This window comes from Anarhichas minor, unplaced genomic scaffold (genome assembly GCF_050575085.1).
Source record: "Anarhichas minor isolate MPS153535 unplaced genomic scaffold, ASM5057508v1 ptg000002l, whole genome shotgun sequence".
Classification (NCBI taxonomy): Eukaryota; Metazoa; Chordata; class Actinopteri; order Perciformes; family Anarhichadidae; genus Anarhichas; species Anarhichas minor.
In genome coordinates this window covers 4,645,993-4,657,760 of record NW_027466448.1, presented here as the reverse complement: position 1 = coordinate 4,657,760, position 11,768 = coordinate 4,645,993, and the positions used below count along the sequence as shown (strand labels likewise).

The window sequence follows — 11,768 nt, the reverse complement described above, 5'->3', positions numbered from 1 at the left end:
GGATAATTCAAATTAAAACACATATGCTATGAGTAATAACATATTGGTTTATAGGCTCATAGAATAGTCTGTAAAACAAAAAACATCATCCCAATTAGCAGTCAACAATATCCTCAGTTTTTTTCATCCATTTGAAATATCAGTTTTTTACGCCATTCATAAAGAACTCTAAAATACTCTTTCAAGATTAAAAAGGCAATTATGCTTGCCATTCATGTTTCATAAACTGCGTTAGATTGTGTTATTCATCTTTTTGAGAGCTAACAATTAGCACAGTACATCAAAAATTCAGAAATCTGAAATATTTGTCCTCAATTTTTTCATAGACGGTTTACATTATTTTGAGGTTAAGTATATAAACCTTCTGCTGAGAGCAGATTTTGGGGTAAATATTAGAGATTTGAAATGTCAAAGAATACAAAATAATACTGCATCCATGTATTAATTTTATGGAGGTTTTTTTCTGGCATTTACCAGTGAAAGTGCGTGATGTTTTTTTTCACTCTCTCATATTCATGACGGATCACTCATTAATTAATACTTTTACCAAATGTGTGAACTACTTGTATTGTTGTAAAAAGGGGAACAAGAGACACGAAAGAAAAACAATGATTTTATTTTGTCCACCCACTGCTCTAGTTTACAGCAGCATATTTCACCCCAAGCCAAAGTGCCACCTCCTCTTCTCACTGTCCTTGACACACTTACCCAAGGTGGACACGCTGACCCCATCAGCTGGTGCGGTAGACATCCCATAGGGGGCCATAACACCCGGCAACCCTACAGCATCTATCTCCTGGTCCCATGTGCATCTGTGTGGCCCCCTTCAAATGCCGTGGGCTGTCCCTCAGACAATTCCCTCTCAAGGAGTGATTAATGCCTGTTTACTTCAGAAAGGCCAAACCGTTTCCCCGGATGGGAGGTGGGGACTGTAGAAAAAGGAAAAAGAACGAGGAGGAAAGTGGAAATGATGGGGAAGGAAACAGATGTGTGGAAAGCATGTAAGATGCTGCAGTGCTGTATATGCTGCGAGAGTCTGGCCTCTGAGCCGAGGTGAGCAAGAGATAATCAGAGGCTTTTACATAATTAGCAAAGGCCATGCAGCAACCTCTATGGATTTGAGTCACAGCATGCTGTGGAAAGAGAGTAAATACTTTTCTTCAAAGATGTACTCAGTGTTTATTCAACAACGAATCACAGACATCCTGTATCTGCCTTGTGGATATTGTTGTTCTGCTCTCATGGTGAAATGCCACTGGTCCAGGCTGCTACTTATGTGTTGTTGAATCTTAAGAGCCTTAATGAGCTTCAGTTTCACAATAAATCCAACAATGGCATCAGAAACTCGAAGCATAGAGGAACAAAAATGAAAGCATCCTCCTGTATAAAAGAATAGTTCATGGAAAAAGTGATAAACAACTAACTTTATTTATTTCTCCAGGAATGAACTTTGCACTAGCATTTTTTTGCATAATATGCAGGATGCTATCTGGAATCAGTAAATTGGCGGTGCATATGTATGAGTGGTTGGTGTGTGTGTGACCTGCTTATGTTTGGCACTGCGTCTCGCTTTTGATGTTTCTGTGATAAAGAATTATGCCCAGGAGGGATTAATGAAGTGTTTCTATACTACTACTACTACTACTACTGTACTTACTGCTACCATATCAGTAGCCGTGAATCTTTTGGTCATATTTCTGCTCAGATTGTGAGATCTGCTTGGCTCAGATCTGATCTTGGAAGGTTTGGACGGATACTAAACAGAGTGGAGCTTCAAACTTTGATTCTGTGGCCACAGCACAGCCAAACCCGGGCAGTGGAGAAGATGTAAGATGTGTTGAAGGGGATGTCTGGTCTGTTGCACAGTGGGGAGCTCATCTTCCTCCAGGCCAAGTGTTCAAATGAGAAGTCTGAACTATCAGTGGCTGGTGCACAGGGTCAAGGTCTGGCTTGTGTCAGCAGTCACACTGGAGCAGCCCTGGCGGTCTAAGGAGCTGCAGCATGCCAATATAATCAACCCTTATTACTCTTTGTACTGTATATGTGGTCAGAACAAACGGCCCCTCCTTCAAGCTTCTCTCATGGAAGAAACAGAAATTTTATTTCAGCTCAAACTGGTAAAACCATTCTCCCAGTAAGACATACCCCATGAAAAATATTTTAAACCCCATGCCTCACTCTATCTGCAACAACAAAATAATGAATAAATAAAACATTCCCCATGTTTACATCATCCCTTGCTGTGTAAAGTTCATTAATTCTGTGAGGCGGGCAAATTATTTCACAGATATTCCCTGACACCAGAAATGAAGTTTTGTGTGGGCATGACACAAAAAACCCCCAAATGAAAACAGATTTCAGCACTGGGACACTGACTAATAATGTAATTTCATCAAATCACTTGCAGATAATGGAGATGGCAATTAAACTCAGTGTGATTATTTTCACTTCAAAAATTGCAATTGATGAATTGCGCTGATATTTTCTTATATGTCTATTTACATTACATAATCATCCACCATGCACAAAAATAGCTTGTGATGATCTAACTGTCATGTTGAAACACACTGCTGGTGGCAGCACTGTCTTTGGAGTTGTGGTTTTACAGGATGACTCACTATTGTGATGGACAGGCAAATCGATATTTTGACTTTGGCCACTGGTTTTTCTCTTACAGGAGGAGCGACTGTAATGGAAGTGGATTGTAAATAAGTGGAAGGTTCTTGACAAATGAATCCATTAACATTTGCCTGTGTCGCCTGGCGAGCAGATTTGCTGTTTTATGGAGCAGGAAAAGGGAGCTAGTAAATCTGAGGGCGCAGTGAGGGTGAGGAGCTGAGAGCAGGCTGGGGAATACATCTCCCATGATGCAGCACTTTATCTCCCTCCCAAATGGCATCTTTATCTGCCTAAATTAAGTTTTGATTCCTTGCCACATACGGAGCTGCAAATCACTTTTAATACTGATATCAAGAGCAGCAGTAAAGTGTGCCCAAAGCGATAGAAAGCAGCTTTATTGTGTGGCACATACTGCCATCACCACCATTCACTGTGTCTCTGTGGCTCACAGTTGTAAAAAAAATAAAAAAAAATCTGCCCCAAACCCTGCTTTGTGTGCAAAACATATTATGCTATTTGTCATCATTCAAATTCTTCTCTATCCTGCAGCTCTGCACACAGAGTAACTTCAGCTACCTGTAACTCTGTGGATGAGGGAGAAGGATACCCCTAAAGGTGACTTAATTTATAGCTGTGATTAATTTCCAATTCCATTTTCACTCAGTGATGTTTATCTTTAAAATTAGAAAGAAGCTCAGGCCTATTTGTGTGCATGTGTGTGATGGTGGGGAAGGGGGATGGGTTGAGGTTGGGGAGTGGGTCCCACATAGACACTGCATTACATTGCCTCGGCATTATCATCATTCTGCCTATATCTCCGTTTGGTTGGCTGCCTATCTATCTGTCTGACTATCTGTCTGTCTAATTGATCAACAGCCCGGCGGGAGAGACAGGGGTCCTGTGATCGCTCAGCAGGAGTAATGGATGTCTGACATTTGTTGAAACATTTACCTCAACAAAGGATAAAGATCATAATTGGTAACTGATGGGAATAGCATTAGTTCGGCAGGTAATTGGTCCTAAGCCATAGCAAGATTTAAAATTTTGACTTAATGGAAAGTAACAACCGAAGTTACAGTTTATCCGGAAAGGGACATGGACGTCTGTATCACATTTGATGGCAATTCATCCATTAATTGTTGAGACATTTCACAAAAAAAACGAAATGAAAACCTCCTGGTGGCATTACAGAGGATTGCCAAAGTTATTAGGATTCATCCTCTGGGAACCATGAACATGAATATAAAATATGTTGTCGATCCATCAAGTAGATATATTTCATATTATGGTTCAGCATGAAGGTATGAACAAAAATAAATGGCAAACCATCTAATAGTTGTGATGGACCGACCAGATAGCCACACAGGAAGCGTGGCTGGAAACAGAGACGCTTTCCCTCCAATATGTCAAGAAAGGTTACTAAGTGTTTTAAAACCATGAGAGGATATGTGTCATCCTGGCTTCTGAGGATGACAGAGCTGACTTACATCCCTGTAGATTTTCTGCTCAACACAGCCACAAAGCGTCTTACTCTTTCCTTTTAAAACTAACAGCCGATAACATAAAATACACACGTTTCACCTGTTCTAGAAAAAGACAGATCATGACACCGAATGATATAATCTAAATGGGGTGAACTTTGGGTTTTTTCACACTTCCCTTTTTGCAGGCAATAAAGATGAAATACATGCACTCAGTATCCATCTTCTGAGGTACCTTCCAATTTAAGCCAACAGCTAAGTGACTCAGACAGTGGGTCACGCATAAATAAGGCAAAGTTATAAAGCATGTAAAGTTCAGGAGCTCAGTTGCTCTTAAACTGAAAGCTAAAATGGGCGTTTGATTCAAGGGACTTTTAGTTTGCTGGGGTTGTTCGCTCTAGACACTCCACTTCCAGCATCTCAGACAGCTTTCCTCCTGGGGTTGTCGGGCACTACAGTATCAAGTTTCCTGCAAGACTAAAACATCCATCTAGCAGCAGAGCTGAGGGCAAAAATTTTTTTTTTCCCGACAAAGGTGTGCATGTGAGTGGAGTTATTTGCTGAAAGGGGTCATGTTAACAATCTGGGGGGCATATACGCCTCAATGTTTTCTTCTGAAGACATCTTGCTTTTTTCTATCACTCCTTCAAGCTGGATACAGTAATTGTCAAATATTGTGCTGCTCAACTGCACTGAGAAGCAGTTAGTAAGAAATGTAAACACAATTTTAAACCTTGATCTAGCCGGCGAGAAAACCTAGAAATATTATTGATTTAGTGCGATTCTTTGGAAAGCAACAGAAAGTGTATTTTTTTTTTTTGTTCTGTGTGATTATGTTTTTAAATTTCACATTGCATTTTTGTTAGTGAGAGTTCAAATGAATTGAAAGACTACATATCAATGCTGATAACTAATTACAATAGTTCAAAATAACACCCTTTAAAGATGATTCTACTGCGTTTCTGCTTCACAGTTCACAACAGATTGAGACAGAAACAATAGAAGGGATCGTTTAAGCAGACTTGACACCTCAAGATTCCACTTGCCGCTTTGAGAATCGGCAACTCGGTGGCTCATGAGAGAAGTCAGAGGAGACTGGCAAAACTTGTTCAAGTTAACAGGCCACAAATAAATGACAGCCCAGTACAACAGCAGTGCGCAGAAGGACATTTTATAAAGCACAGATCATTTAACCTTGAATTGGATGGGCCGCAGCCGCAGAGGGCTATGCCGATTTCTACTCCAGTCAAGAAAATGAGGGTGAGACATCACCAGAGCTGGGTGACTGAGGAGATGGGAAATCCTGGTTTGCAATGTGACGTGCTGGTGACAGGGTCAGGATGTGGCCTTCATGACAATGCACTTTTATTTGTTCAAATGAACACATGCAGCAAGATAAGAATGCCATTTCACATGCACACATCCCTTCAAGATGGTTTTAGGAGCATGGCAGTGACCTCAGTTTTTCTTCCTCAGCTCGTGCACTCGTCATATCTCGACCAAACAGAGCACCTTCGGGATGATGTGGAATGTGTTGATAGGAGCATGAATGCATCACTACGGAGTCAGCATGGACCAACCCTCCCAGAGGAACGTTTACAGCACCTTGTTGAATCCATGCTTCCATGAAATGGCTAAAGGAGCTCCGACAGTACCTCATTAAACACACTCTGCATTATGTTGAATATATACTATGTAGTATCATGTTGGAGACCCAAAACACAGCTATCATTCCCATCCTAGAAGAGTTTGAGTCAAGAATAAAAGCAATTTCCTGCACATCCGACCTGAAATTGAAATGCCAGCAGGATGACAGCTGCTCATTGACATCAGAGTACATAAAAAAATAAAATGATGGAGGGGAGGAGAATACCACGCTTCTTAAATTAGATTCATATTTTAAAAGTTTATCACATTTTATTTTGGTGCAGAGATAGTGTCAAGCTCATATTTCCCATTAATCACAAAGTATCGGGGGCATTGCCTCGACATCTGTCATGCATATGTAATTATTCATGAGGCTTTTATCGGAATCACTGAAACAAATTTCCCCTTGCAAAGCAAATCAAAGCATTGTGTGTGTGTCTCTCTCTCTCTCTCTCTCTCTCTCTCTCTCTCTCTCTCTCTCTCTCTGTTTAAGAGAATGTGTGTTAGGCTGAGGTCATTATTGATCAGGTTTCGTGACAATCTATTACTACTTCTAAATAACAATTAGAGTGACAGAAACAAGGGCGAGTGCAGGCCCCAGTCAGATAAATTATGCCTTCCTGTTGCAGCGCCTGCATACGCTAAATTAATGACGATTTATGTTCTCAAAATACACAGAGACCAGGAAACGGAAGCACCTGTTGACAATACACAGAGGTAGAAAGGTACTCCAGTACTGTAATACCTGTTTGACAAACTTATGGACTTGTACTTTACTTGAGTATTTCCATTTTTTCCTGCTACTTTATACTAAAATGGTTTCATTTGAATAATGTTTTAAAAAATAAAATATTTAAGATTAGAGAGAAGTCCAGAAATTCAATCGAAGTTTGTGTATTGGAACTTTGTTTTTTCTTCTTTCCTTTCACATTAATCATCTCACTTTTATTTTCTGACCCTTTGGAGGGGGCTCGACCCTTAGGTTGGAAACTATAGCTTCAAATGCATCAGTATCCAAAATCGAATGCCATTTATATGTATAAATCAGTGGGATAAAGGGGGTGTCTTACTGCAGAAGCAGTACATTTCACCTTATGGTAGTAGCCTAGCCTATTTTACTTTAGTAAAGGATCTGAGTAGTTCTTCAACCACTAACAATTCAATAAACACCACACTTAACACATTATTTTGCCAGAATGTGGCTCATAAATGGTTTCATACATGTTTGAGATCAAATTACATCACAAAAACGTTTTTGAAAGGCTGCTTTAGAGCTGTAGGCATCACTAACTTCGATGATTGACATGTACATTGAACCCAAAGCTTCCACTAATCATGCATTTGATAAACGCCATCCATTCCTCGCCGCTGTCCGGGCCAGGTTTTGATACAGCGCCGCCACTTGCCGGAGCACTTGGATTGGCTGAAGGAGCAAGGTAGCCCGCAGAGACCGCTCCTTCTCCCGGATCAGTCCCGTCAGTGGAGCGCGAGGCGCGGCAGCACTCACACACACTGGTCGACACGCGTGAGAGAGTGGACTCACCGGAGGACTCAGATTTCTGTGTGTGGGACTAATCGGAGCATGAATTTGTCATCAAGTCATCGATCCGCACCTCTAGACAAACCAAGTGAACCTTTCGAGGGAAAAGCAAACGGGGACAGATTTTAATGCAACATCCTTACTGACGGAGGGCGATGCACCCGCCTCTTGTTCCTTAAACTGTCACAGTTTTACATGACTGCGAAAGCACAGCGCTGGATATATTTTCTGCAAAGACAATTTTTTTTTTTTTTTTTTTTGCGCTCGGGAGTTTTTGAGGGGTGACATTTCGACTGCAGCGCACAACAACGAGCGACACTAGTGCGTGCGTGCTTGAGCGCAATTTCACTGTGACTCGGACTTGCCTCTGAGCGGAGTTTGAGTCCTCATCATGGGGCACGGTGCACAGACTGATGGAGGGAGAGGAAGAGTGCCGAGATCATCGCCTGAGATGCTGACCGTGTCTTGGCTTTTGCTTATTCTCCTGATGGATATCGGAGTGGCTCAAGGTAAAGTCAAAAGTCTTTTCTTGACCTGTGAACTTGGCTTTACTCTCTGTAAAAGTTGTGTAAACTCCTACATGCTATACAGCAGGGGTGAAGTGGACAGGAAGAACCACCTGAAGTTGGTCCACTCACACTGTTAGTTGAAAAAAATACAACAGCCACCTAAGTCACCAAGAAGGCCTAAGTCATGATAATGCGGGCTAAATATGGAGATATGACAAACAAGGTCAAATTAACTATAATATAGAAAACCATGATGGAAAAAAGGTGAAAAAACCACCACAGTTTAAATCAAGAGACTGAATGTTGCTTATTTCAGTTGTGTAAACAACAATTGTCATTTGTAAACAGAAACAGTCACACAATCACATGCGTGTTTATAGGAAAATAAATCAAGAAGTGCTGTTGTGCTCCGACAGAGATATCACAATGAAATCGAGCCCATATTTAGGTTGCTCGTTTTACATCCAATCCAAATTGACCGATAAATATACTTGTGCACAAATGTATTTGCTACAATAAAAATGGCCTGTTCTATATCATATTACAGGAGGTATAATATAATACAAACTGTAATTATTATGAACCAAATTATATTTAAATTCTGACACATGGCCCAGTTCCTACTGCTATGAATTTAGTTTTACTGTGGACATCTGCTCACACTGTGAAAACTCTCTGATGTTCATTTGCTTTCTTTTTCATTTTTATAGTGAACAAAATGATTAATTTTTGGGCCATCTTGTTTTAATGTACATATTAATAGTTTCCTTACAAAGTAAGATGTTCATTCCATATAGATACAAGCTCATCCTTTTATTGATAATTATTGTGGAAGTCCAGTGAAGCTATTACAGCTATCGAATACTCTTGACCGTTGCTAAGAAGACGGGTCTTTATTAGCATTAAATAATCTGTATTAATGTTTCTAAGGACCATTTTCATTTTCACCACACATATAATCAGTTTTAATTTCTCACTGTATTTACCTAAGAACCTTTTTTTTTTTTTTTAAACCTTCAGTGTTTTCTCCAGCTTTTTCCCACAGAGTAGAGTCGTCTGTTGAAAGATGTTTTTCCGTAAATCGTGCTAGATGTCAGTTATGAAGAGCATTGTGATAATGCCACAACACCTGAAGCCATTTACTTAATCTGCTCCCTCCTGAGTGGGGATTGTCTGTCAAACAAAGGGGGCTAGGAGGAAGCCATCTGTGTGAGGGTGACTGTTCAGTATGTGTTTGTGCATGTGTGTCAGATGCCAGATGAAGTGTGCATGCCTCTGGTAGGTGGTCTGCCTGCTCTTCTTGGAATGAACTGTGGCTGAATAACGTGATGAGATGGGAGGAAATGAGCAGATTCTCGGCTTGCAGACAGAGCTCTGTGAGGAAAGGCTTACAGCATCCGATTTTTCAATGATCTCACATATCTTTTGGGAAAGTTGAGGCTGCTCATGCGAGAGCAACACTAGCTTAAATTGGAGGTCCAAGCACATATCCTAGGTATGGGGGTCTGTGAGCAACCTTATCTAGCTGCTCCAGACCTTCATCTCACTCCTACATAGTTAATGAGCAAAAGAGGGAGAGGAGGAATAAAAAACAGCACAGGTCCGGTTTCTGAAGGGCAGGGTGAGATGACATAATACCCATTCCAGCACCCCAGAGAGCCCTGTGTCATTGACTAGATGGGAATACGAACAAGGTCCTTCTCTGTCCATTAAGGAGTCGATACAGCAGGAGAACATTGTTTGAGACTAATTAATGGGCCCCGCTATTTTTGGGCACTGATGAGCTCTACACATTTCCAAATCGCTGGAGAGTCACTTCTTCAGTGTAAAACTACTGGTGATTAAAGTGGCTCACTTACCCGGCCGCTCGTCGTACAACCACCCCGTTTCTGCATATGTTGGTTTGGAGTCATTTGAACACATTTCGATATTTGTATACTTACTTAAGGTACATTTCTTCAGGCTATTGTAGTTTGTTTTTACTTCCTGACTTTGCCTTTGAGAGGACTTGCTCTCACCCCATCTACAGACAGAAGTGAGCGCTGGGAAATGAGAGTGCTCATTAACCTGCTGAACTCTTGACAAAGGAGACAGGTTGAGACAGATATAAGCTGGGAGCTGCCAGAAAGGTAGCTGGGAGCTCTGTGACAGTAGCTTGATTGGAAACCCTTGGTGCAAGAACAGATGTACTCCGGGTATTTCCAGCCCAGCAGCAGCAGAGCTGTACAGTATGTGTGCAGTGTCCATATCCGTGTGCAGTTGTTATGGGAATATGTGGAATACTTCCTCCTGGTGATATGCGGTAAAAAGAACGTAAGATATGTTTCGAAAAAGTTTTTTGTTTTAGGGGGGGGAAGTGAATGTAAAGACAGTTCCTAGTTCTACTGGGTCGATCTGAAATATTATAATTTGTTATCTATCAAACAGAGAGACCAGTGATTCAGGGGGAAAAAGCTGCACTGTCTTTATTGATTTCATATCAAATGTGCTTCAGGGAGGACATATGGGTTCATAGAGGATTTCTAAACCCTCTGCAAATAGAGACAGTCTTGTGTGTTAAATGTATTGTGAGAGAGAGAAAATAACATTTTTAGGTGTTCCTCTTTATGGATTCTTTACAATAATACCTGAACACTGATATGTTTATGTTGTATCTCTGAGTTAGGCACTGGTTACAAATATAAAGTCCCACCCAGGGTAGTGGCCTTCCTGGGATTACTTCAGTTTTTCCATAATGCTGCTCCTCCTATTTCACTATGTTCCTGTCTCTGCCGCTTTCCCACTTTCTGATGATGTGCCCTCTGAGGATTGTTTTTGGGAGGGGAAACGTTAAAGGTACCTCATTATATATGATTTCTAAAATATGGTGACTCAGTGCACAGTAAGTCGTTGCTATTTTCCACACGCGACACTCCCTTTGAGACTGATCTGAGCGTAGCTTTAAGAGTGCAGGTAAACGTGAATGTTATTTCTATCATTATTATTCTAACTGGCTTCCCTGCGGCCCGACAACTGGCTGCTCGGGGGCCACTAACATTACAACCACTGCGGTCATTCTATAAACGGGGCTTGTATGCACAATGAGCACATTGTGCGTAAGGAGCAGTATTTATAAATTACACTCTGTGATAGCTCTTTGCCTGCATGAGCTGGCCATATGACGCACTTACAGTCGAGCAATTTTAGGTAATTGAAGGAAATTGATATTCAGTAGCATACTCCCCTACGTACAGGTGAAGGAAGAGGTTAAAGTAAACAGTGTGTACAGTCTGGTCTGACCGTGCCGAGTGGGGTCAGAGGTGCTTGCCGGCTGCCGGCTGAGCCCACAGGCGGAGCGTGGAAGTGAGCGATAATTACTGTGGAAAGTGTCTGCTGCTGAACTTGCCTCCCTGCTCCACTTGATGTCATATACTATTGTTATGATGGCAGAAAGTATACATGGAGCTATTTTGGGGCTGGGCCCAGTTCTGCAGTCACCTGCTGGAGGAGGATGTTGTGATGTGCTGTCGCTGACATTGTAGGCAGGATTTTAGAACTACTGGGATCAGATCAAACTTCCCTTTAGTGCAACCCCGCACGGCACGCCTCAGAAATCTTTCACCAGCCACCAGAAAAAGCTTTTGAAATGTTCTGAATATTTTACATTTTTACTTTACCAAATCATTCACTTTTTACTTACAATGTCTGTGTGTTTTATCTCCCTTTATAATGCTCTGACTTCAGTTTCAGAGCTTTCCCTAATCTGATATAATAGTGGTAGATACATTCTAAAATCTTGTATTATTATACTTGAGCGTAATTTATTAAATGTAGCCTAAAATGACAAGTTAAAACAGTGTTTAATCTGTGTATAATTACTAAATTTGAATGTTTTTTAAGAAGCTCCCAGGAACCTCAGTTTCAACAATGCTTCTGATGGTTAGGAGCCTTGCTGTCAATGACCATGCACCAGATTTTAGTGGGTCCCTCAAG

The 11,768-nt window shown here is 41.1% G+C and overlaps 1 protein-coding gene across 1 annotated transcript in view; it reads left to right on the top strand.

The window, feature by feature from the left end:
• The first annotated feature begins 7,215 nt into the window (after window positions 1-7,215).
• Window positions 7,216-11,768, top strand: part of unc5cb (unc-5 netrin receptor Cb) — a 101,700-nt gene continuing 97,147 nt past the window's right edge. The window contains exon 1 of the mRNA XM_076086316.1: window positions 7,216-7,796. Within this exon, the coding sequence (XP_075942431.1) occupies window positions 7,679-7,796 (118 nt within the window). The 5' untranslated portion in view covers window positions 7,216-7,678. The remainder of the gene's footprint in view (window positions 7,797-11,768) is intronic.